The sequence below is a fragment of the Sus scrofa genome, chromosome 5 (genome assembly GCF_054392235.1).
Source record: "Sus scrofa isolate SSC_HxYL_T2T_F1_AM1 chromosome 5, Sscrofa_HxYL_maternal_Yorkshire_Landrace_v2.0, whole genome shotgun sequence".
Classification (NCBI taxonomy): domain Eukaryota; kingdom Metazoa; phylum Chordata; class Mammalia; order Artiodactyla; family Suidae; genus Sus; species Sus scrofa.
This window is the reverse complement of record NC_139387.1, coordinates 35,112,414-35,137,195: the sequence shown is the minus strand read 5'-3', so window position 1 is coordinate 35,137,195 and position 24,782 is coordinate 35,112,414. Positions and strand designations below refer to the sequence as shown.

The 24,782-nt window shown below is 39.5% G+C and overlaps 1 protein-coding gene and 1 long non-coding RNA gene across 28 annotated transcripts in view; both read left to right on the top strand.

Moving 5' to 3' along the window:
- Nucleotides 1-24,782, top strand: part of GRIP1 (glutamate receptor interacting protein 1) — a 766,103-nt gene that overhangs the window by 283,486 nt on the left and 457,835 nt on the right. For 26 of the 27 annotated variants that reach the window (XM_021092918.2, XM_084956287.1, XM_084956280.1 and 23 more), the window contains exon 1: nucleotides 10,720-11,286. The exons of the other annotated variant lie outside the window; for it this stretch is intronic. In XM_021092918.2, coding sequence (XP_020948577.1) covers nucleotides 11,154-11,286 — 133 coding nt within the window. In that variant the 5' untranslated portion in view covers nucleotides 10,720-11,153. Of the gene's footprint in view, nucleotides 1-10,719; nucleotides 11,287-24,782 lie in introns of those variants that run through there. 27 annotated transcript variants of the gene reach the window in all.
- Nucleotides 14,364-24,447, top strand: LOC146403319 (uncharacterized). Its single transcript, XR_014803530.1, has 3 exons — nucleotides 14,364-19,063; nucleotides 19,111-24,048; nucleotides 24,095-24,447. It is a non-coding gene; the product is annotated as an uncharacterized LOC146403319 (long non-coding RNA).

Here is a 24,782-nt window from a genome sequence, read left to right as displayed (position 1 = left end):
ATCAGTCATACCCTAATAAAAATAAATTAATTAAAAAAAGAATCATTCTGGGTTTTGGCTTGAATAACTAGGAGGATAATACTGATTACTAAGCTGGAAACTATGATGAGTGGTACAGAGTTGAGGGCTGTGCTCAAAGTTTTCTGACCTCCTTATCTGGGAGATGCCTATTATGTATCTGGTTAAGTGAACCTGGAGGTTAGTGGGGACATAGTATATGGGTGAGAATATAAACAATAGCATTCTTCTTTTGTTTAATGACAATACCAATTACAAATTACACTGAGATACTTTTCTCTGTTTATTGAGCCTTGCTTGCTGTCATCCTTCAGTAATGAGATACTTAAAAGGCATAATATACTACATACCTGTTTGGAATACCATATGCCCCCTTGATAAAATCAGTGCAGGAAAAAAAATTAATTTAAGCATATGCTAGATATTATTCACATTTGGAAGACTAATTTCGTTATTTCGAAAGACTTAGCAATAAACTCTATACTTCTTGTCATTCGTCTTGAAAAAAATAATAGTATACATTATTTTTTCAGGTGTATTTAATCTTTGTACAGAAACAGAGATTCTGGCTTTTCCTAGTAAGATTTCATATTTAGTTTTCACCATAAGGCTAAATTTCCTGACATGAAATAATTAGTTAGAATCAGCGAAACTTAAATGGGTGAACCAGAATTTCTTTCCTTGCATTGACCTTTGAGCTACCTGGGCTATAAATGTATTCGCTCATAGTCCAGAATGCCAGAAACATTCAATTCCAAAAACACCTACCAGCGGTTAAAAATAAACAACATAGAGAAGGGCAGAAATGGGTTTTTCAATGTCCAAAGAAATTAAGGTGCCTATGTTGCTTTGTGCTTACGAGTTAAGGTCAAGCCTGATTTAGTTTTTCTAACAAGTAGCCACTCCTGATCCTCAAACTAAAGAGATCCTTTCACATCCTGACCTTAATTTCTGGAGGACCCAGGTAGGATTCCCCTCATGGGTGCATTGTGTGTCAAGATGTACATTCTTGCATCACTGGAAACAACCATCAGTGCCAGTCACATCCTAGGACGATTTTCTTGCCATTTCCAAGGCAGTCACTAGTCTATTTCTGAGGCTGCCCCAGTGTGAGTCTGGGCCTACTCAATGCCTGGGCTGGGTGCTCAAGTGGTTGCAACCAGAACTAGAAGAAACCTCAGAAATTACCTAACACTTCATCCTTTCATCCATTCATTCTCTTGAAACATGTTGCACATCTGCTCTGTACCCAGGACTGTGCCAGAGACCACCGATCCAAACACCAAGATAAGACATGTCACTTGTGCTATCTACGTCCCCATTTCAAAGGAGAGATTTAACAAAGGACCTTTGTAATGCAACAGGAACAGTACTAGATGATTTGACAATGGTACCCTAGTCGGCATACTCTAATATAGCCGTGTTAGGAGCGCATCCCAAATCCAGTGGTTTGCAAAACAATCTTTTCTATTCTCCCGCTGACTGGTCTGCAGGGAGTTTGCACTGGGGTAACTAAGGTTGAGCCCCAGCTGGCAGCTCTGCTTCAGGCTGTGGAAGCAGGTGGGCTTGGCTGTAGCAGTGGGCCTAGGTCTGCTCTGTGTCTCTCATTCAAGTCTGTCTCCCCTTAAAGGGGCAGTGGCTTACTGGCTGGGTTCTCTTGGAGCATCATGGGAGGTCATGACAATAAGCCTAAATTTGTGCTTTTTAATGCCTCCACTCACATCCCTGTCTTCTCCATGCGCTGTGAGCCCATCAGGACCAGAGGCACCTGTATTTCCCCTACATAGCAGCTCTTCCACTCTCGGTGAGTCAGGTTAAGAAATCTTGTCTCTTCCGTCGTCCTTCAATCAATTATTCATTCATCCATTTATTCACTCTTCGTTCCATCTTTCATCTGCTCATCAGACATTGGGCATATAACATGTTGGCCCAGCTGAGGATACAAAGGTGAAAAAGAACCACTGGCCTCAAGCTTTTTTGAACTAAGGGAATTTGAAAACAAATGCATCATTGTATAACTACAAATGTAATAAATTCATTGAGTAATAAAAAAAATGAAATAAAAAAGAAAACGAATGCATTCCCTTTGCAGATTTTTAACTTCATGTCTCAAGTTTTTCATCATACTTTTCACCATTTATATGGTTACAAAATAAATCATTTCCAGCACATCATAAATTTTATTTTATTTATTTATTTATTTATTTTTTTTTGGTCTTTTTAGCTATTTCTTGGGCCGCTCCCGCGGCATATGGAGGTTCCCAGGCTAGGGGTTGAATCGGAGCTGTAGCCACCGGCCTACGCCAGAGCCACAGCAACGTGGGATCCGAGCCGCGTCTGCAACCTACACCACAGCTCACAGCAACGCCGGATCGTTAACCCACTGAGCAAGGGCAGGGACCGAACCCGCAACCTCATGGTTCCTAGTCGGATTCGTTAACCACTGCGCCACGATGGGAACTCCATAAATTTTAAATAAATCTGTTAAGATCATTCATTTGAATGTATACAGTGACATCAAAATTACTATAACAATTTGTTATAATCATCATTTAAAAAAATACCGTTCAAATAGAATAACTCGTGAGAGGCAGCATGGCATGATAATTAAGAGCATAAACTCGAAACTGCCTGATTTATTATTAGGAGGTTTTTTTATACATATATTAAATTATCTAATGTTTATATCATCTGTGAATTTCATTTCAGAGAAGTAAATATGCCACCCTCCGCTGCTGGCCGAGAACAAGTTACTACTTAACTATTCTGCATCTCCTTTCCTCACTTACAAATAAAGATAAATGATGGTACCAGCTTCGCAGAATTGTCAGGAGGCTTAAATTAGTACATGAAGCTCTTGGAGACTGACTCATTGCAAGAGATATTTAAATTTGTTGTTGTTATTATGATTATTAAAGGTTAATCAACTGAAAAGAGGTTTATAGAAAACAAAAGAAAAGGGATTAAAAGTCCTAAGTAAATGAAGTACACGTTTATACTTTTCCCTGAAATATAACAAAGATAGCACATCAAATAATGAAAATACACGTGCCATTTTACATTTCTCAAATTAGTTGTAGTGGGTACCATGTGTTAATTAGCTAGACTTTTGAGTCAAGGGACACTGTGAGGGGTAAGACTTATGTTAAGAGCGGTAAAAGCAGGAGTTCCGCAATGGCACATCGGGATTGGCGGTGTCTCCGCAGTGCTGGGACGCAGGTTCAGTCCCCGGCCCGGCACAGTGGGTTAAGAATCTGATATTGCTGCAGCTGTGGAGTAGGTTGCAATTATGGCTCAGGTCTGATCCCTAGCCTGGGATCTCCATATGCTCTGTGGTGGCCAAAAAAGGGGAAAAAAAAAAAATAGATGCCAAGTGCTGTCAGAGTGCAGAGAAAACATCCTTTATTCTGCTCCAGAGCAGAGTCAGGGGTAGCTCTAAGGCCTGTAGGAATTCTAGAATCTAGTGGGAACTTTGGGTTTGAATGTTGGTGGAGATTGTGCAGTAGAGAGGCTGGGAATGATCTCTGAATCAGTTCTAACACCCCAATTTTGTGAATCTAAATTCTTAAAAAAATATGTCTTTAGATTGCATATCTTTTTTTTTTTTTTTTTTTTTTTTTTGCTTTTTCTAGGGCCGCTTCCTGTGGCACATGGAGGTTCCCAGGCTAGGGGTCTAATCGGAGCTGTAGCTGTAGCTGTAGCCATCGGCCTACACCAGAGCCACAGCAACATGGGATCCAAGCCGTGTCTGCAACCTACACCACAGCTCACGGCAACGCCGGATCCTTAACCCACTGAGCAAGGCCAGGGATCGAACCCACAACCTCATGGTTCCTAGTTGGATTCCTTAACCACTGTGCCACGATGGGAACTCCCTGCATATCTTTTGTTAATTAAGGTATCTTGGTATTACTGTCTTACAAATGCAAAAAAGAAAAAAAAAAGAGAGAAGAAAAAAATATATATTGTACATCTATATATATTTGCTGCTATATGTCTGCTAGGAACAAAAAATGCCTATCTCTATGTGGACATGTCAACTTACCCACAGATATGTATGCCCAAGGAGAGTTGAGAAACCATTTATTTGTGCATTGAAAGCATTTTCGCTTCAGGCTCTGATGCACCCAGTTTGGGCCATGAGCTATTGTTTTGCTGTTTTCATTACTTGGATAAATGTTAAGAACTGGAACATTGGTTGATCACAGGGTGGGTGTACCTAGAATGACTTAATTCTAGAATACCTAACAGGCAGTGTTTTCCTTCTAGTCAATCTAAGTGTAGTTCCTGGTAGAATAATAATTTAAATGTCTTGGACTTGGTGTGAAGAACTTATTTTTCATTTGAAGCATTCATTTCAGAACTTAGTTCCTTTTAAATTTTCCACCAATTCATGGAGAGCAAGAAGACAGGAAGGGCTAGTATTATCCCATTCATATTCCTGAGCGTATTACCTGTCTTTGAATATCAACTGCTGAAATAGCTGAGTGATAAAATTCATCTTCACACTTCAAAGTATCTTAACCAAGGAGAACCAAGGCAGGGCAGGGAGGGTAGCATTACAGTACACAGGAAGAATTCCCAGGGGTAGGGCAGCATTTGCTGGGTTAATTTATAATTTAGCTCTGTGGTTGTCAGACAGAACAACCCCAAATGCTCCTGTTAGAAGTTCATAGGGACATCTTGGTTTGCCATAATGCTGAGCGAGGCTGGAGGGAAGGGGAGAGTGAGCAGCGTTTTGTGGATAGTGGCCTGGAGTGCTCAATGTGCTGAAATGAGAGAGAAATTCTTACAAACTGCATCCATACCACATTCAAGTAGCTATATGAATAAATACTCCTGTAAATGAAAACTTATTTATAATTATTTGAGCCTCGAAATTCTTACAAACTGCATCTGTACCACGTTCAAGTATCTATATGAATAAATATTCCTGTAAATGAAAACTTACTTATAATTATTTGAGCCTAAAAATTCTTACAAACTGCATCTGTACCACGTTCAAGTATCTATATGAATAAATATTCCTGTAAATGAAAACTTACTTATAATTATTTGAGCCTAAAAATTCTTACAAACTGCATCTGTACCACGTTCAAATATCTGTATGAGTAAATACTCCTGGAAGTGAAAACTTCTTTATAATTATTTGAGCCTAGAAGCTAAACCTGTTAAATGCAAGGGCATATATACTGCTATATAGAGAGGCATAAATGTATTTTTTGAATGGACTTTTAAGTTTTTACAACAGTTTTAGGTTCACAGGAAAGTTGAGCCGAAGGTACAGAGATTTCCTCTGTACCCTCTACCCCCACACAGGCATAGAATCACCTATTATCAACCTGCCCCGCCAGAGTGCTGCATGTGCTACAATGCATGAATCTACTTTGACATGTCCTTGTCACCCAGAGTCCATAGTTTTAGGGTTGATTCTTATTGTATATATATTCTGAGTTTGAACAAGTGCGTAGTAACATGTACCTAGCATAATAGTACCACAGAGCAGTCTCACCGCCCTAAAAACCCCGTGTGCTCAGCCTCTTCCTCCTTCCCTCCTGACTAACTCCTGGCACCCACTGATCTTTTTACTGTCTCCATAGTTTCGCCTTCTCCCGAATGTCATATGGTTGGAGTTACGCAGCCTATAGCCTTTTCATATTGACCTCTTTCACTTAGTCATGTGCATTTAAGCTTCCCCCATGTCATCCTGGCTTGATAGCTCATTTCTCTTTGGCGCAGAATTATATGCTATTATCTGATGTATCACAGCTTATTTATTCACTCACCGGACAACTGGATTGCTTCCAAGTTTTGGCAGTTATGAATAAAGCTGCCGTAAACATCCTGGTACAGATTTTTGTGTGCACTTAAGTTTTGAGCTCCTTTGTGTAAATACCAAGGAGTGCAATTGATGAATTGTATGTGTGTTTAGGTTTGTAGGAAACTGCCAGACTGTCATGGATAGTGGCCATACCATTTTGGATTTCCACCATCCATGAATGAAGATTCCTGTTGTAACACATCCTCATAGACATTTGGTGTTGTCCAGTGTTTCAGATTTTGGCCATTCTAATCGGTGCATAATGGGTATCCCATTATTGCTTTAATTTGCATTTCCTTAATGCCATATGGTATGGAACATTTTATCACATGCTTCTTTGTCATCTGTACATCTTCTTTGGTGAGGTGTCTAGTAAAGTGTTAGCCCCATTTTTTAATTGGGTAATTTGTTTTCTTATTGTTGACTTTTAAGTGTTCTTTGTATATTTTGGATAACAGTCACTTAGAAGGTATGTCTTTTGCCAATATTTTCTCCCAGTCTGTGGCTTGTCTTTTCATTCTGTTGATATGAGATATTTTTCACAGATTTTTTTTTTTTGTCGTCTTTTCAGGGCCGCACTGGTGGCATATGGAGGTTCCCAGGCTAGAGGTCAAATCAGAGCTACAGCTGCTGGTCGGCACCACAGCCACGGCAATGACAGATCCGAGCCACGTCTGCGACCTACACCACAGCTCAGGGCAACGCCGGATCCTTAACCCACGGAGCAAGAGTTTTCACAGTTTTAATATTCAGTGACCATACTAAGTTTTACTATGCTTTCTATCTGTGACTCTACCCTTTTATTTTCTGTACATTATATGGAAAGGCTTTTGATCATCTCTTAAATTTCAAATTATTTATTAGAAGTAGGTGCAAGGATCTAACTTCATCATCTGGTGCCATCAGTGCGCTAATTTAAACACCTGTTATTAAACACATATCTAAGTAAATATTATTTTTAAGACTGTTCATGTTGAAATTATGGCTGATCTCTAAATTTCATTTAGACTAATACAGGGCTATATTACAAATCATTTGCTGCAGTAAAGTGGTGTTGGGTCTGACAGGGTTATTGCCAGGAACCAGAGTGTTTTCCCTTCCTACTCTGCATCTTCAGTATGTCTGAGTGTCTCCCCTGTGGTCACAGAGAGTCGTCTGCAGTTTTTTTGGCATCACGTGTAAAGTTTTTGGCATCATGTATAAAGACATGGCATCTAAAAGGGCCAGATGGATTTAACATCTCAAAGATTTCTCTGATAGACTGGATGGTCCATAGTACTTCTCAGAAAATACTCTAACCATTAGTCAATCTAAATAAACACGGAAGGGCCCTCCTAATCAGTGATGTCGGGAAGATCGCAAATTGAAGGTCTAATCTTACTAGTTGATTTAGTCTTCTTTTCCTAGAAGGAGATGGAGAATCTAATTCAGAAGAGTATGGAAACCATGGAACTGCTATTCAGGCAATTACCTACTTCCCAGAAAGAAAAAAAATTAGCTTTTTTTTTTTTTTAAATATTTGCTAACATGTGTTTGCTATTCTTGGTTGAAGCACATTTTGTTGAATAATTCAACCTGCTTTATTTTCCCATGTGACCACATTTTTTCTAAGGAATTTAATTTTATAGTTTAGAACAGTTAGCACAACTAAACCCAATTTGTCATCATAATCTGCTTCCTTTACATGAAAATACAAGAGAACTAAAATTTCTCTTAAAGAAACAAGTGTTTTGGAACTGGTAGGGTAGTACCTCAACCAGTGTTCACGGGCATAAATTAATGTCTACAGGGGCCAGGTGGTAACTGCACGAGAGAATTGGGCCCAGGGGAGGGGACCGTGGCTTAGAGGAAAGTGCATGTTTATTTACGGGTGGCAGCCACCACTCAGCTCTGATCCATAGTTGCCATGTTGGAACTGGGCCCAGAGTTGCCAGATCTTGTGACTTTTCCAGGAAAACAATTCAAATGTCTGATTTATTTGTGAAATTCCTAACTTTAAACATTGGTCCAGTTTTTTAAAAAAAAACAACACTCGAATGTGAGCCAAACAGAACACATTTATGGGAGTTCCCTGTTCTGTGAACTGCCATTTGCAACCTCTAAAGCATCTCATCTGTTTATACCGTAGCGGGCAGTCTCTGGGGAACAGCACCACTTAGCAGCATTTGTCTTTCAGGGTGAAAGGACGATTCTCTTCAGGAACAGTACTGAACAGAATGGACTTGAATGAACCTCATGCCACTAATATGTTGATTGCTAGGGGGTATTAGTTAATTATTGCATGGCATCAGCCCTTGTAGATTTTAGGTTGCTAAACGTGGAAGATGTAGAATAGAATATGGGGAAAATTCAGAGGTATGGCCCCAGGAAGATTGATTAAAGGATCCCTCTCCTCAGTGCACCAGCCCTCAGGCAGGGTAGCAGGTGTCTTTGTATCTTTTGTATTGTGACACATACACAGCTCCCCTGCCCTCACATCTTACGCTGCCACATTTCTTCATTCTCTGTGTTCAAAGGAGACCTCCTCTAAATAGCAGATGCCCTATCCCTGCTTCCCAGGCCTCTATGATTGTTTTAACAGGGCTGTTACCGCCTCTGCTGTATTCCTCCACATATGTGGCTGAACTCTAAACTCTTCCTTAGCACCACCAAATCTCATCTCGTGTAATAATTTTGCCATTCTGATCAAATACCAAAAGGGTAACCTCTTGAAGAAGATCCTTCAATACTAGGAAAACAATAGAAAGGCGCTTAAGCATAATTCCTGTGTGTTTCTGGAAACAGTTTGGTGTGGCGATAATTTTACTTGGCATTGGTTCTCCTTCAAAAATGGTTGCTTACTCCTGCTTGGGAAACGCTCCGTCTCTTTAAAACCTGAAATTAAAAATCAGTAAACTGTGGTGGAATGTTTTAAGGATGCTCTGCAAAAAGGATCATTATCTGTTCTATAATATTAGTCCTTTCAGATTGAACTGGGAACTAATAGCTACAAAGCTTCAATAATGTGGATTATAATAATTTAGGAGTTAGAATAATTCAGGAGTGGTTGGGTAAAATATGTGACCTGCATAGTCTCTGGGGGACAAGTGTAGGTGACAGATTAATCATGTAAACCAGGATACATGTTCAGCCCAATTAAAAAGTCAGCTATTTTCAAGCCCCACTTCAATAGCAAATATATGTAGTAAACAATCTCTGAAAGCAAATGATTCTTAGATAGACAAGATAATCTCTGCATTTGTATGAAAAAAAATGCCTGGTGCTAGGTAATATTTGGGATTACTTCGTGATCTTGGATAAACCAAAACACTTTTGAACCTTCTTTCTTCTTCTGTTCAGGAATCACCGTATTATAAAGGTTGTTAGGATTAAATGAAAGGAAAGGTTATGTATTATTATTATCATATATCTAGTGACCTCTTCAAGATCTAGATTCCAGGTCTTCAAAATTTTAGTTCACTGGTTTTGAACTATTCTAGTTTATTTTGCTTGAGGGAGTCGGAATAATAAGTATTTCAAACCTGTAGACAAGTGCTTTTTTTTGTTTAAAGATGTTCATGAAACATTTTATAGTACCTTTTTGTCAGTGTCATTAAGTGTGTGTTTCTCTTCATGGACTCACTCATAAAGCATTTAAAAAAAAAAAGGGACAGCGATAAGAATAGGGGAAATTCATGTAATCATTGAGATTAACTGTAAATCTAACTTTACACGTTTTAGAGCTGAAATGTTCTTGATTGATGAATTTTTACCTCTTTGAATAAACGTCTCCCTGCTACAAGTAGCAATTGATATCTGAAACTAGAGAACTGCCAAAATCCAGAAGAAAGACAGATTGCCTATGAATCTAAGAACAGATAATGCAAAGTGCAATCCCTTCCCTCTGGGGTGTTCCTACAAACTTAATATGGCATAGATATTGAATGACCTTTATACTGTAAGACGATTTTTAAAAAATTACGTTTCTGGGAATATGGAACTATAAAATATTATTAGTTTAGTAGGTAATATGCTGACATATTTGATTAATTGTGTTGTAAATGAGTCGAATTTTTCCTGGTGTTAAAAATTCACATTCTTTAAAGACCTAAAAAGAAACTGGGAAAAGATTATCCATGATTAACGCCGACCTGTCTAGACTTTAGAGCACCTCTTTCGTCTAGTCTGAAGTGTTTCTGATTGTTGTACTTTTAAAAAAATGGTTGTGATTATAGAGACAGAGAATGAACAGGATGTGAGCGTTTTTCAAAACTTCTCCCCATCTTCACCAAAAAGAACTACACTTTATTTGCTGTTTATTCCATTTGTTTCCGTGTTTTTTTAAAAAAAGTGTAACAGCTCAGTAAATTTATATTTGAGTTCCGCGTAAGCAGAGTTGGATTTTTGTTATTTCTTTCCCCCGCAAGCCATGTAGTTTCCTTTCTTTGCTGATTAAGGTATGCTGCTACTAAGCCTATGAGAAGCCTCTCTGTGAAGTGCATTTTAATATTTAGATCAAACAGCGATTGGAATACATTAATGCCCAGTGGGTAAATGTGTCGTTTGAAAGCAGCTGCTGAGCCTTCTCCCTGCTGCTCCAATTAACACATACTGCACACTTTTGTCAGCAAGAGCCAGTGCATATGGATGAAACCACTTTGCAGCTCATTGATACGATATGCAAGAGAGCGCGAAGGGTTAATCAGCCTGCCCGTTGCAAACAATGGCTTGCCCTGACGTTTCCCAAGCACGTGCTTTGCCGTAAAGGGTGCTAGGCTCTAGGGGGTGGGATTAGCAGGTAGGGGAAAGGTCGGTTAGTCTCTAGCTTTGGTTCAGTCCATTGATTAACAAGTTGCCCCGCCCCTCTCTTCTCCTACACCCCCACCCCTGATGCTGGAGACATTGGATAGTGAAATGTGGCGCTGGGACTCCTCGCATCTCAGCTGAATCTCTCATTGAACTTTTTTGTTTTGTTTTGAAGCCGTTTGAAGTCCAAGGCTTTGCTATATATTTTTTCTCTTAGTCCTTCATTATCATTTCACTTTCTCTCTCTTTTCCTTTTTTTTTTAAAAAAATTCTTTCTAAATTGCACACTTGACAGTTTTTTATTGGGCAAAGTAAGAAACCTTGTCAGGGTAAAGCCACATCGCTGTTATTTTGTCCTCTCCCCTGGCTGAAATCTCTGCATTGGTGGCGGCACAGAGGCAGATAGAAGGGTAGTGCGTCCTGAGCCCCAGGTTCTGTGTTGGGCATTCATGCTCCACCTGCTCCCCGAGCAGCTGTGCTGTTGCTCCGCTCTGGGGCTGGCTGAGCCAGGCTGTGCCTTGAGCGAAAGATGGACCGCTTCCTGGGTTTTGTCAAGCAGATAAGAAGATCTAGGAGAAGAAAGGGGAAAAAGTACCGACCAGAAGAGGATTACCACGAGGGCTATGAGGATGTCTATTATTACGCTTCAGAGCATTTTCGAAGTAAGCGCTACCCTCCACCCTTCTGTTCCTTCTCGCATGCTGGGGCTAACAATAAACCTTGTGTGGAGCTTTAATCTTAAATGCAAAAGGTTTTCCAGATGGTGTTCTCTGTGAGCTGTCTGTAAGTACTCAAGTGCTACATTTTGCTTGATGTGTTGCAAGAACAGCTGTCAGATAGCATCTAGAGGGTATAACCTGTCCAGATCTATGCACGTGGTTAATATTTGGGTTCAAATAATAGTATGTTAGCATTTTAACGAGCCATTTAAAAAAAGCATCTTGCAAGCCAGTGTAGTAGATGATAAAAATATGTTCTGTTGTAATTGCTTTTAGATAACTGTTTTTCTTTCTGATTAGGAGAGACTCGTTTATCTGGAAGAAATAATTGTTCAGTGTTCAAGTTGACGCTGATGATTACCGTTCCTGAGGCAGACTTCTAGACAGTTGTCTAGGATTAATCCGAGGTGTTGTTTGTAGAAGGAAGTTCACATGCTTTTCTCTGATGTGTGTTCATAATTTTATTCTTAAATTAAGGGAACTCCTTTTTGCTGTCAACTAGAAGCAGTGAATATACCTGTAGAATAAAAGAATGTATCCATATTAAGACATTCGTAAATGAACTTCTAAATACCAGAGAACTAGAATTTTTCTTGTACTTATTGCTTTAAGTTCCTGGTGCCGTTTAGAGTTGTCCCAAGAGATTTCAAATGCTCAGAAATGCTTAAGGGTGCAGAGACAAAGCAGCCACATGTAGAGATCACTGGGTTTTGTGAGGTGTCCTAAAAGGGGTACGTACACTGGCAGTTATGCATACTTGACATTTATAGAATTAAAAATTATTTTTTTATCTTCTTGAAGAAGCTTCTTTATAAACTTAAATTTCAATTCTAATTCGTCCTCGCCTTTCGATGTCTAACTATGAATATATACCATTTACAACCTTTGAGTGTTGACTGATAAATAATTTAGATTCCATTTCTATGATATTGAACTCCATGAGAATTAGTTCTAAATGCCAGAAGTTCTGTGATTGATGCAGGTTGAGGGTTGCAAATTCATATGGTGGCAATAACACAAAATGCAAAATTATAATTCTTTAATAGTTCCTTGGATAATATGGTTATGTTGCTTTTACAGAGTAATTCCTGAGTTTCACAGATGTTTCTCTTTTATGCTGCTTTTACATGAATAATCTGTTCTGCTGTAGTGACAGCCTATGTTTCCTAAACTTAGTTTCTATTGAATATAGTTTAAGATTTGTATCCCATCAAAAATACTGTTGGTTTGTATGCATAATTCTGAAAACTTGGAGATAAAAATAAAAAGGAGTTTAGGAACTTTTCATTACCTTGGTGTTCATTGTACACATTTCTTACAACTAATGTATACCGAGTTAATTCACACCTTCTTTGGTTTGTATTGTGTGATGTGCTTTTACAAATAGAATCAGTCACAAGTGACTGCATCCTGCTGGTTTTGATAAAAAATTTAAAAGCAAAGAGATACTGTATAAGTTTACAAAATGCACCTGCAAGTAGAAATATTTGTGGAGGTATCTGAGAACTATCCCTAAACTGGAGTTAGGAGAATAATATAGGAAAGACAGTAGTCTTCATACATTAGGGCAGTAATTTAAAGAGAGTCATGTCTTACCTGATTTGTCAAGGTCAAGCTAAGGATGAGATGGTAAACATCAAAAGTTACTTGTTTAAATGCAGAACTGACATGTTTTCCCCAGTGATTTATCAGAAAAACGCCTGTTATGTAATATGCAACTTTGTGGCGTTTGATGCATATTGAACCCCCAACCTCAGACTACTATATATCAACAGGATGTGTCACAGTGGGCTCAGGCACTAGGGATTTGACATTTCGTCAGGTGTCAAATATCCAAGGCTCTTAAGGAAGCCATGACTTAGAACATAACAACCTCGCAGCGCATCTTTTGGCTTCAGTTTCAGGGTCTGTCCGAATTAGGTAGGCGAGACATCCCCTTATATTTTACAGCACATTCTCAAGTGGATACTGTGGTTGAATTTAATGACAACTACAACTTAATCTATTCTAATTAGTCTTTGGCATGATTTGAAAGTTTTATGCCCTGTATTTCCCTAGATGGCTTAGAAAAACTATTTACATTGACACACAAAACATGGTGAAATTTACTGAGGAGGCTCATAGCTTAGTTAATGGCGCTGTTAATAATCTGTAAGTATCATTATTATTTTTCTCCCTATGGTGTTTGTTTCCTGAAAGAAACTTAGGTCTCTGTTTTGTCAGTTTGTCCAATGATTCAGAGTATCACAAGAACTTTATATATGTATATAAAATGAAAGATTGAGGCAGAAAGACCTTCCCAGAAAATCCCCCCTCACCCAAATCTGTCCTTCCTTTACTACATTCTTAAATACTTACTGATATATTTAACTTTATGTTATGTTATTATCTTTTCTATCAGAGGGTTTCATTTTACCATCCTTTCCTTCATATTAAATACAACACAGTTTATAATTTCATGAAATGCAAAAGCCTGAATTACAATTTCAGTAGGGTCTGATGCTGTGCAAGAGAAGTTCTTCTAAAAATGGGTGATTTTTCTGTAACTCCATCAAAACCAAGGTTTAGCAATGATGATGATGGTGATAGACTGATTTTAAATCTTCCCTGATTTTATGTTCACTTAACGAATGTCACTGTGGAGGGGATGACCCTTTTTGCTCTTTGAAGATATGCTGTTCCCATTCACCTATCCTTTCATCATTTTAGAGTCTAAATACACTACATGATCGCTGTGGGCACAGCACCACACTTTTCTGGATTTTTGTTTCCTAAAATGTTACAGGAGGGTGGATTGATTTCGTAAAATTTTTCAAGTTCTAGAACTATATGCCTTTGTTCTCCATTTACTGAAATTTTAATACTAGCGTTCACTTCTTTGCAGGTTGATTTTCTCTTTAAAACCAGACACATTTTTGTGAAGGAATAACTTACCATGCCATTTGGACCCTCTTCCACAGCCAAACACTCAGAATGATCTCAGTTTTAGCAGATGTCAACTACCTAGGACTCTATGATACTTTTTTTTTTTTTTTTTTTGGTCTTTTTAGGGCTGTACCCACGGCATATGGAAGTTCCCAGGCTAGGGGTTGAATTGGAGCTGTAGCTGCTGGCCTACACCACAGCCACAGCAACGCAGGATCCGAGCCGAGCCGTGTCTGCAACCTACACCACAGCTCAAGGCAATGCCAGATCCTTAACCCACTGAGTGAGGTCAGGGATTGAACCTATGTCCTCATGAATACTAGTCAGATTCATTTCCTCTGAGCCACAATGGCAACTCCAGGATCCTATGATCTTAAACTTTGCTTTATTTTCTAGAACAATTCAGGTAAAGGTATGGGCTGAAAGATTTTAACCAGGATTGAAACTAAAAATTTCACCCGTGTCCTGAGGGAATTGTCTTTCTGGCAGGAATCATCTGTAGGGAGACTCTTGTTCCTTGAAGTTGATAATCTATCATCGAATATTAAGGAATTCTGTTGAATGTTTATAAACCTATGAAATTCTGAACAGTTCAGTCCTAGAACTCATCTTTTATATAATCTTATCTGCTAAAAACCACCATTTACTCTGAAATTCTCACATGGATGATTCATTTGGTATTTTTACTTAAGAAACCCTGGCACTGATTACAGAACTGATTTATAAATCTTGATGCAACATAAAAAAGGTACCTAAAATTCAATTTTATGATGTTTGGTGCTTTTATTTGTATTTCCCTAAATACTGGCTTATTACAATACCTTTTTAAAGGCCATGGCAGATCACATCTTGATTTAGTCTATCATACAAAAAATAAGCCCTCTGACTGTTTTTATGTATATTTTTATTTAACCACACTGGGTAATATACAAGTTCTAAGACAAAGTGCATTTTATAAGCATTCTCTTAGCACTGTTCATATCCATGGACAGAAATCTTGACCTGCCAGGGTCCAGGCAGGGCAGGGTTATTGGATTACTTGAAAAGGAGGAATTTGTTTGTCTCTTACTAATGTGAAAGCATAGGAGCCACTATCTTATGACCCTGGCACCTTTTCGCACATGTGTAACAGCTTTGCATTAGGCATGAAGTTCCTGCAAGGTAACACTGTGCTGCATTTTCATCCTGACTCACTCAGGCAGGTGAGAGCTGTGTGACAAAGCTGCTCCAGGCAGTCCTCAGTGACCCGTTCACCTTTCCCACTGAAAATTTCTCTGGAAAAACAGAGAAATCAGGAATATGAATATGGTTACATTTTTTGAAGAAAGGTCATTTGTATTTACAAATCGTTGATATCTGCCTGTTCTAATAGCTATTGAGCAACAGTTGTGATATGTGCACATAAAACCATTGTTAGCTAAGTTACTTCATTAAACAGCATTTGCATTTAAAGCCCCTGGTTAGCCACGTCCAGCTTTTAAATTGCCTGAGGTGTCCACACTGCATTTTAAGAGGACCGCTCACTTTCTTCTATTTCATTCAAAAATGCCGCACATTGTTCTCAGAGAAAAAACAATTCTGGTAGTGGGTGTTTGTGTTGTGAGAATTTTTATTGGTATGGGTTAGTAGTTCAGGTTATTTCTTCTCACTAGTTTCCCTTATAAATCTGTAAATTCATGTAACCACATTCTGTTTCCTGGAATTGACATGGAATTGAGATTTTCTCTCTTGATAAATGTGCCAGAAGGGTAGAGTGAGAAGTTATACATGTACTTTGGAAAGCTGGCTGGTTCCTGCTGCTCTGTGTGCAAAAGCTGACCACACAACCACACAGAGGAGTGGGGAGCGGAGCGGGGAGCAGGGAGCAGGGAGCCAAAGGCAGAAAGGAAAGAAGAGAGGGCAGCACATGTCATAGGGTATCCTCACCTTGCTGAGGTTTACAAGCGTAAAAGCTATTTATTTCTGTGTTAAAAACAGTGATCATTGAACTGGCAGGTCTGACTTGGATGTGAGATATTGGAGAATTCATACCTTAGCTGTACTTATTTTGACTACAGAATTCCAAATGAGAGACATCGATTATTTAGAAACAGGGCAAATTTGCTTGTTCTATGACTAGATGGCTTATTTTTCTTTCCCAAGAATTGCTTTCCACTTCCAGTATAGTTGTTTGGTTGAAAAGTAATGGGCTACCATATTCCATGTGTCTGGGGTATTTTGTGTCATCAACTTGATTATCTCAAATTATTTTTCCCACAGGGAATAGTTTAAAGGAATATTAAAATTGAAAGGGACTTTAGAATCCATTCCTCTAACTTGGGTGTTTTTTTAAGAGGAATAAACTAGGATACAGGAGTTCCCATCATGGCTCAGTGGTTAACGAATCTGACTTGCATCCATGAGGACGACGGTTCGATCCCTGGCCTCGCTCAGTGGGTTAAGGATCTGGCGTTGCTGGGAGCTGTGCTCTAGGTCATAGATGCCAGATCTGCAATGCTGTGGCTGTGGCGTAGGCCAGCTGCTACAGCTCGGATTTGACCCCTAGCCTGGGAACTTCCGTATGCTGTACTTGCGGCCATTAAAAACAAACAAACAAACAAACAAAAAACTAGAATACAACTAAGCAGCTTATGCAAGCTGGTACGGACCCTTGCTGAAGGCAGACCTGATAGGCCATCTTTTATACCACACTCATCTTTTAGTTCTCTGATGACTCTTCCCATATTTAAGGGCTTGGGTCCATCTCCAAATGAATGAGAATGTTAATTTCCCTTGTAGGCGGCTTTCTTCTTTTGAACAGTGGGTCATCTTATCTTAAACTAAACTCTTTTTTTTTTTTTTTTGTCTTTTCTAGGGCCACACCTGTGGCATCTGGAGGTTCCCAGGCTAGGGTCAGGGACACAGCAACGAGGGATCCCAGCCGGGTCTGGGACCTAAACCACAGCTCACGGCTCCTAGTTGGATTCGTCCACCACTGGGCCACCACGGGAACTCCCTTTAACTAAACTCTTGAACAGAAACTAACTCCTAATTAAACACTGCACATCAGACTAGCATGGTGTCTTATTTATAGATGATGTAAATAGCAGTGGTTGTCATTAACTCAAAAATCAGCCAACAGGATTCTTTGTATCACCTCCCATTTGCTCTGTGGTTTGCAAATACAGGCATGTCTGCCATTGAGTGTCCTTCCAGGAGACTTAAAATGGCATTCGTCTTTCAGGAATATTAGAATTAGGAGGAGCCTTGGAATTCACTTAGGGAGGGAGGCCTGCTATTCAATGCAGGAGGTCCTTTATCAGCATCCCTGCTATATGGACCTCCAGCTTTTACTTAGCTCCTTCCTATATGAACGCATTCACTTCCAGACCAGGCAGGTCTCTTTTAAAGGAGTTTTAAATTTTATGTTAAGTTGTTTGCGTAGTCCAACAAATACAACAATATGCTCAAAATTTTATCTTGACCCAGATAAGTAGAGACTCTGTTAGATTTAACGTGCAATAAGATTTCATGCCTCCTCTCTATTCACGTTATTCTTTTGCCGACGATGTAACATATGGTATGTGGAGGTGAGTAATTCCTTCAGTGCTATTTTTGCTTTAACTATACAAACCCAGAAGAGCTCTGTATCGAGCCCACATCCATTTGGTAATTTTTCTTTTTTCCTTCTTTTTTTTTTGGTAATTTCTGAAAGGTCACCAAATCTCCCATGTGTTTAATGAAACACACCTTCTGGTGCACTGTGTTTGCATGGTGGAATGGACATCTATTTGTCTGCCCTGAAATTTTGTTTCCTTTCCTGGGCAGAACAGTTCTCACATTTAAAATACTCCTGTTTCCACTCCAGTTTGGTCATTACTGATTAATCAAAACTGGCGTTAAGTATACCATTGCCTTGGCTTTGCTGATTGGTCTGGCCATGGACCCTTAACCCAAGCTGGGCCAATGAGAGCTCTCCTGTGGGGGTTTGCAAATTCAATTCATTGCCCTCTGCTGCATGGAAAAAAGGTCTGGAATAGGAGAGAATCAAGTCAACATGTCAAGATCAAGGGGGCTTTGCCAGTTGTACAGTCACCAGTCCAGATCTTGGAGTCTCTAGTGCAGCTCAAACTGAAGCTTGCGTAGCTAGAAAGGACTAGAACCAAAACTGGAACTCAGATCCACTCATTTCTACTCTGATAGTATGGATGAGTTGGAAAATGTTATTATTTGGTATCTTCATGCGATAGAAGTAAGTGCCAGAGGTAGAAATTAGAGTCTTTCAATTAAACTTCCTACAGTCCACAAATACTCACTTAGGGGAACTAAGGAACTCTGTGACTTTAGAGGATTTGCTTGTATCTCTGTGCTGCTTCAGTTTCTTGTTTGTGAAACGAGGGCACGTGACCCCAGGGCAGAGGGCCCAAGTCCCTCAGGGAAGAACCATTCACAGGTCCAGATACACTCCTTAGAGCTGCGTCTCTCAGGGCATCACGCCGCCAAAGCAGCTGGAGGAAGGAGCTAGCCAATGGACAGATCAGAAGCAGAACTGCTGTCCATCCTCTGCCCTCACTTTCTGTTCAGAGTTAAATCTTGTTTGAAAGGGGGCTGCACGAACAGCTTCCTCGTCCGCATCCACCGGAGTTATGCCAGCAATACCTCAACTGCATACACACAAAGCCATTCTTTCCCATCAGTATGTGCCCTAAAACTCAGTGCTTTAGAATACCAAGTACAGGACAGCAAGACCCCTTAAAGGACACATATGTGCATGTGTGGGAGCATCTGTGCACCCCTCCCCCCAATACACATTTAGGTAATTGTGGGAGCATCTGTGCACCCCTCCCCCCAATACACATTTAGGTAATTGTAAGATTGAAAACAATACCCTTTCCTTACTCTAAGGCAATACCAGTTTCTCTAGGCAGCTGTGTCCTGCTGGGTAAGGTTGTGGGGCCTAAGCTGGAATCCTGGCCTTCTTAATGGATAAGTAAACTTGGCAAATAAATCTGGGCCTCAGTTTCCTCATCTATGAGGAAACTATCCCCCTCTTAGAGTTATTGTGCATTGAATGACATAATACAGCACTAAGTGCTTGATGCATAGTGATCCCTTGGCAAATGTTAATAGAAGAAAGCCTTATTCATAAAGGTATTAAGTAAAGCATGTCGGATTGTTATGAATGGCAGGCTAAGGAGCTTAAATTCCTTGTGCGGACACTGGGGCTCTGTTGTAGGTTTTTAAGTAGAGGTATAGCCAGCAAAGAGCTGTACTTTAGAAAGATTAGTATTAGTGTATAAAAGGGATTAGTGGTAGAGGCATAAATAAAAGGGCAGATATGGCAGTTGTGGGAAAACATAGGTGGGAACAGAAAAAAAATGTATTCGACATCCTGAGTTTGCCAGGATGTCCAAGGAGAAGTGCAAGGAGGCAGCTTGAAATGTCGAAGCTGGAGTTGTGGAAAGGGGATAGGATTCAAGAGATTTGGAAGATGTGTATATAGATTTGATGGATGAATCATGGGACTAAGTGAACTTAATAAGGAAGACTCTTTTTTTTTTTTTTTTAAGTGTTGATTTACAATGTTGTGGCAATTTCTTCCGTAAGGCAAAGTGACCCAGTCATAGGTGTGTACACACACACACACACACACACACACACACACACACACACATTCCCTTTTTTATATTTTCTTCCATCATGGTCTATCCCAAGAGACTGGATATAGTTCCTTGTGCTATGCAGTAGGACGTCATTGCTTATCCATTCTAAATGTAATAATTTGCATCTACTAACCTCAAATTCTCAGTCCAGCTCACTCCCTCCCTGCTCCCCCCTGGCAATCACAAGTCTCATCTCTGTGTCTCTGAATCTGTTTCTGTTTTGTAGATAGGTTCATTTGTGCTCTATTTTAGATTCCATATATAAGTGTTATCATATGGTATTTGTCTTTCTCTTTCTGACTTACTTCACTTAATATGGTAATTGCTAATTGTATCCATGCTGCTGCAAATGGCATTATTTCATTTTTCTCCCCCCTGTGGCTGAGTGGTATTCCATTGCATATGTGTAGCACAACTTCTTAATCCACTCACCTGTTAATGAACATTTAGGTTGTTTCCATGTCTTGGCTGTTGTGACTAATGCTGCAGTGAACATAGGGGTGCATGTATCTTTTTCAAGGAAAGTTTTGTCTGGATATATGCCCAGGAATAGGATTGATGGATCCATCATAGGGTAGTTCTATATTTGGTTTTCTGAGGAACTTCCATGCTGTTTTCCATAGTGGTTGTACCAATTTACATTCTCACCAAGAGTATAGGAAGGTTCCCTTTTTTCCACACCCAGAAAGAGGGGTCTTTTGACTCTGCTTATTCTAACTATTCTTGGGGCCAAACCAGGAAAACTGATTAAACATAAATTTCTCATGATGTAAGAGAGAGTTTCAAAAGTTAGAGGAATCCATCCTGTAGATACCTTAATAAGGGAATTTGTAATGCGTACTGAATGGGTCACCCATTTGATTCATTTCTTATAGTGGTGATGTAAAAGATTATATTCCAGTTGATCATGCAAAGGGAAATGCAATTCAAAATAGGTTTTAGGATTTAAAAGTTGGATTTTTATTAGTGTTGTACATTCAGTGTGGTATTCAGAGATAAAGCCACTTCTGAATGAGTTTCGAAAGAGTGACTAGTACACGTTGCAGTAGGTAGGAACCACAAAAGTGTGCTAAATGGAAAATGCTAGATTCAAAAGACCATGCAGTGATGCACATGGGCTCAAGGTTTCTTTCTGGGTTGATAGAAATGTTTTTGAAATTAGACTGCTTTGATGGCTGCAACAATTCCATAAACTTGATTAAAAATAAAATTTTTGAAAATAGAGGAATAGGAGCTCAAATGAATATGTGTAAGGTTTTGTTTTTGTTTTAGCAACTCCCAAATGAGCAGAGTTTTTTCTCCCCTATGGAATGTCCTAAGCCTTAGCTCAGTCAAGAAGTGTTTATCAAGTACCAATTCCGAAAAATAAAGTTGAATAAAATAGGGAATATGGAGTGATTCACCATGATGCCCAAGGGAAACACTCCCCGTAGTATTTTGGAATATATAATAGAATTGATTATATGCCTTTTTCATTTGAGGTGTTAGAATGCCAGTCCAATATCTCATTTACTGTTACATAATCTTAGAGGCAAGAAGCTTTTCTGAAACATTGAACCATTGAGCTGAGCTCTTTGGATCTGTGGATTTGAACTCACCATCAGCAATTAGTGTCTATAGTTATGTAGAAGTTGGGTTGAACTTCAGCTGATGTACTGATATACCTTTGAAGTTTATTGCATAATATACTAATACATCTTTGAAGATCTCTGTCCTAGAAATTGCTTGAACTGACTCCAAACAATTCTGGCTAAATAAATTACTCATATTTAAGTAATTTTAAATTTATTTTTTGAAATTAGGAATTTTAAAAAGTAGTATATGATATAATGCTTGAATTTTTCTCCTGTACTTCCCTACCCTGTCAAGAATAGGAAGACTCAACTTTTGGTAAGCACCCCACCATTTTTATTCATTGACCAAATATTTAATGATGCTTTGCACATGTCAGATGTCATTCTTGGTGCTAGAGGTTGACAAAAGACAGTGAAGGTCCTTGCCCTGCTGGAATCAGCAGTCTAATAGGGAAATAGGAAATAAAGAATCTTGGTGACTGGAGTTCCCACTGTGGTGCTGTAGGTTAAAGATCTGGCTTGTCTCTATGGAGGTGCAGGTTCAATGCAGCAGCTGAGGTGTAGGTTGCAGCTCCGGGTCCAGTTTGATCCCTGGCGCAGGAACTTCCATATGCTGCGGGTGTGGCTGAAAAAAGAAAAAAAAAAGAAAAATAGTGGTAAGTGTAGTGGCAACAAATCAAAGTTTATTGGATAGAGTGTCAGAGATGGTTGAAGGGGGTGAGTGTTAGCTAAGGTGGTCTTTCTTTGGGATCTAGATGTTTGGGCTGATGCTGATTGAAGAGACAGAGCCACCGTGGGATAAACTGTCTAGGGAGCCTAGGGCAGACAACCCTCCAGAGTCAGACATATATTTATTCATTTTCATACAGCGCTTGCATTGACATCTTCTGAGTGGGCTGTTTCCTCAACCTTCAGTTATAAAATCAGTTGTTTGGAATTCCGAAGGCATTTTCCTCGAGATTTCAAGCCAGGCCTGACCATCAAGGCCTTTGCAATATTTCACCAACAGGTGAAATCTGGCTGTGGCCACAGGAGGCATGGTGATTGGAGAAAACCTTTATTTTGCTGAGAAGGGTAGGGCTGCAGTTGCCATTTGTGTGCAGGGGTCTCCCGCGAGAAGACGTCTGCCAAGTTAGCGGATGCCTAAAGTGCAGCGGTGTTTTGGAGGAGTGAGAAGATGGTTTGCCTTTACCTCAAGATGAGTGCCAGTTGATTCTAAACATCCGCTGAGCACATTTCTTAAGCTGAAAGTACACTTGCCATGTAATCAGAGGCTACTCAAATGTATGCTGGTTTTATAGTTTCTCATTTTTTTTCTGGTGAGACAAAAATATATCCCACTTTCGCTCTTCTTTGAAAAGCATCACCGTATAGAGACTTTTAATGGTTTGTGCACTTTATAGGAAAGATTATACGTCAAAGAAATTTTTTCCAGAAAGTGAGCAGAGTCGGAACGGGTCTTTCGGGTTACAGCCTGCAGCATTGCCATTCCTTTTATGCTTTATGGAGAATTGGACCCTTTACGTTTCTGCCATTTATTAGTTTACCAGCAGTAGATAACCAGGGGATTTTATATTGCTTGTTGGAATATTACATTATTTTCCAAATCAGTTGCTGTTTGTTAAGTATGATTTAAAGGATTAATCCTTTATATTTAGAAATAAATTCAGTGTAAGATTAAAAAGTCTTCCTGTTTTCGGATGATTGTCTGAATTGCCTTTCCAGAGATGTGTCTAGCCAAGATTCGTAAAAAATGATGCCTGATTTCAATACTGTGGTAAGCGTTTTGTGGAAGCAGGTGCTTCTGATTATTGCTGAGCTGGTCTTATATTTTCATGCTGCTCTTCTGCTGGTCGTGGTATGTGATTCATGAATTTGTAGGTGTGCAAAATAATAAGTGATTTGTGAGGCTGCATTTTTGAGATAAAATGAGGCACATGTCATATGTACTGGTTCCATGTCAAATGCAACCATTATAGAAGATGAAGTCAGCAGTGGCATCGTGCTGATTCTAAACGTTGGATGTAGGTTAACAAATAGCCACCATGGAGAGGTTTGCAAGCAGTCACAGCTGTGGTTAATACTTGTTTTTATAAACTGTGATCGGAAAAAATATTAATGCATGCAGAAAAAATTAATTTCTGCAAGTGTTTTGAAGACATGAACATGAACTCACTTTTGTTCAGTGTATTTTACCCTGCCTAGAATCATGATCACTTTTAAGGGAGCAGCTGTCAAAATATAGGGTGAGAAATGCACATGTTCAGCTGATGGTTATAAATTTCCACTTTATGGATTTATAGTGGCTTTTCATTATTGAAATAGAGTTGGGGAGTGCCTTGCACATGAGAACTGTTGTTTATGGCTGGTTTTATCTATCAATACCAAATTTTCATGATTTACAGGGACAAGCATCTCTTTCATTCTTAAAAATCTCAAAGCTTGTGAATTCCTGTTGTGGCTCAGTGGAAACGAATCCGACTAGGAACCGTGACGTTGCGGGTTTGATCCCTGGCCTCGCTCAGTGGGTTAAGGATCCGGCGTTGCCATGAGCTGTGGTGTAGGTCACAGACATGGCTTGGATCCCGCGTTGCTGTGGCTGTGGTGTAGGCCAGCAGCCATAGCTCCAATTCGCCCCCTAGCCAGTCTCAAAGCTTTTGTGTAATGGTGTCTTTAGGGCCACTTGGAAGATGATTAGGCATAAAAAGAACCTTAGAGCTAAGAGAAACTATTGGGATCTTCCAGTCCAGCCTCTGATGTCACCCATGATGAATATCCTTCACAACATAGGAATTTGCTCAGTGATTGTTTTTTAAAGCTGAAAGAGTTCGGGGGGGGGGGCACGTGCTGTGGTTGTGGGATGGAAATCCTATAAAATTGGATTATGATGATCATTGTACAACTATGAATGTAATAAATTCATTGAGTAATAAAAAATCAAAATCAAAGAACAAACAAAAAAAGAGTGAAAATAACAAAGTCAGGATCACATAGTCAGCCAAGAATAGAGCTGACATAAGGATTAAAGTCTTTGATTTTTGTGTATCTTTAATCTCTAAACTTTTCTCATCGTTTCAAAGACTGCTTCACGTGACTCTCCACCCCAGCCTAATGTCAAGATTTAGATCCAGGGCCCTGATATATACAAAAGATGCCTCACTGACTCCATTGTCTGGTAATTACCCTTACGTCAGTCAGTCTTTATTGTCCAGCACCTAGCACAGTGCCTGGCTGCCTGGCACATTCTGGGCCATCCATAGATGTTTCTTTTTTTCTTTTTTTGTTTTGCTTTTTAGGG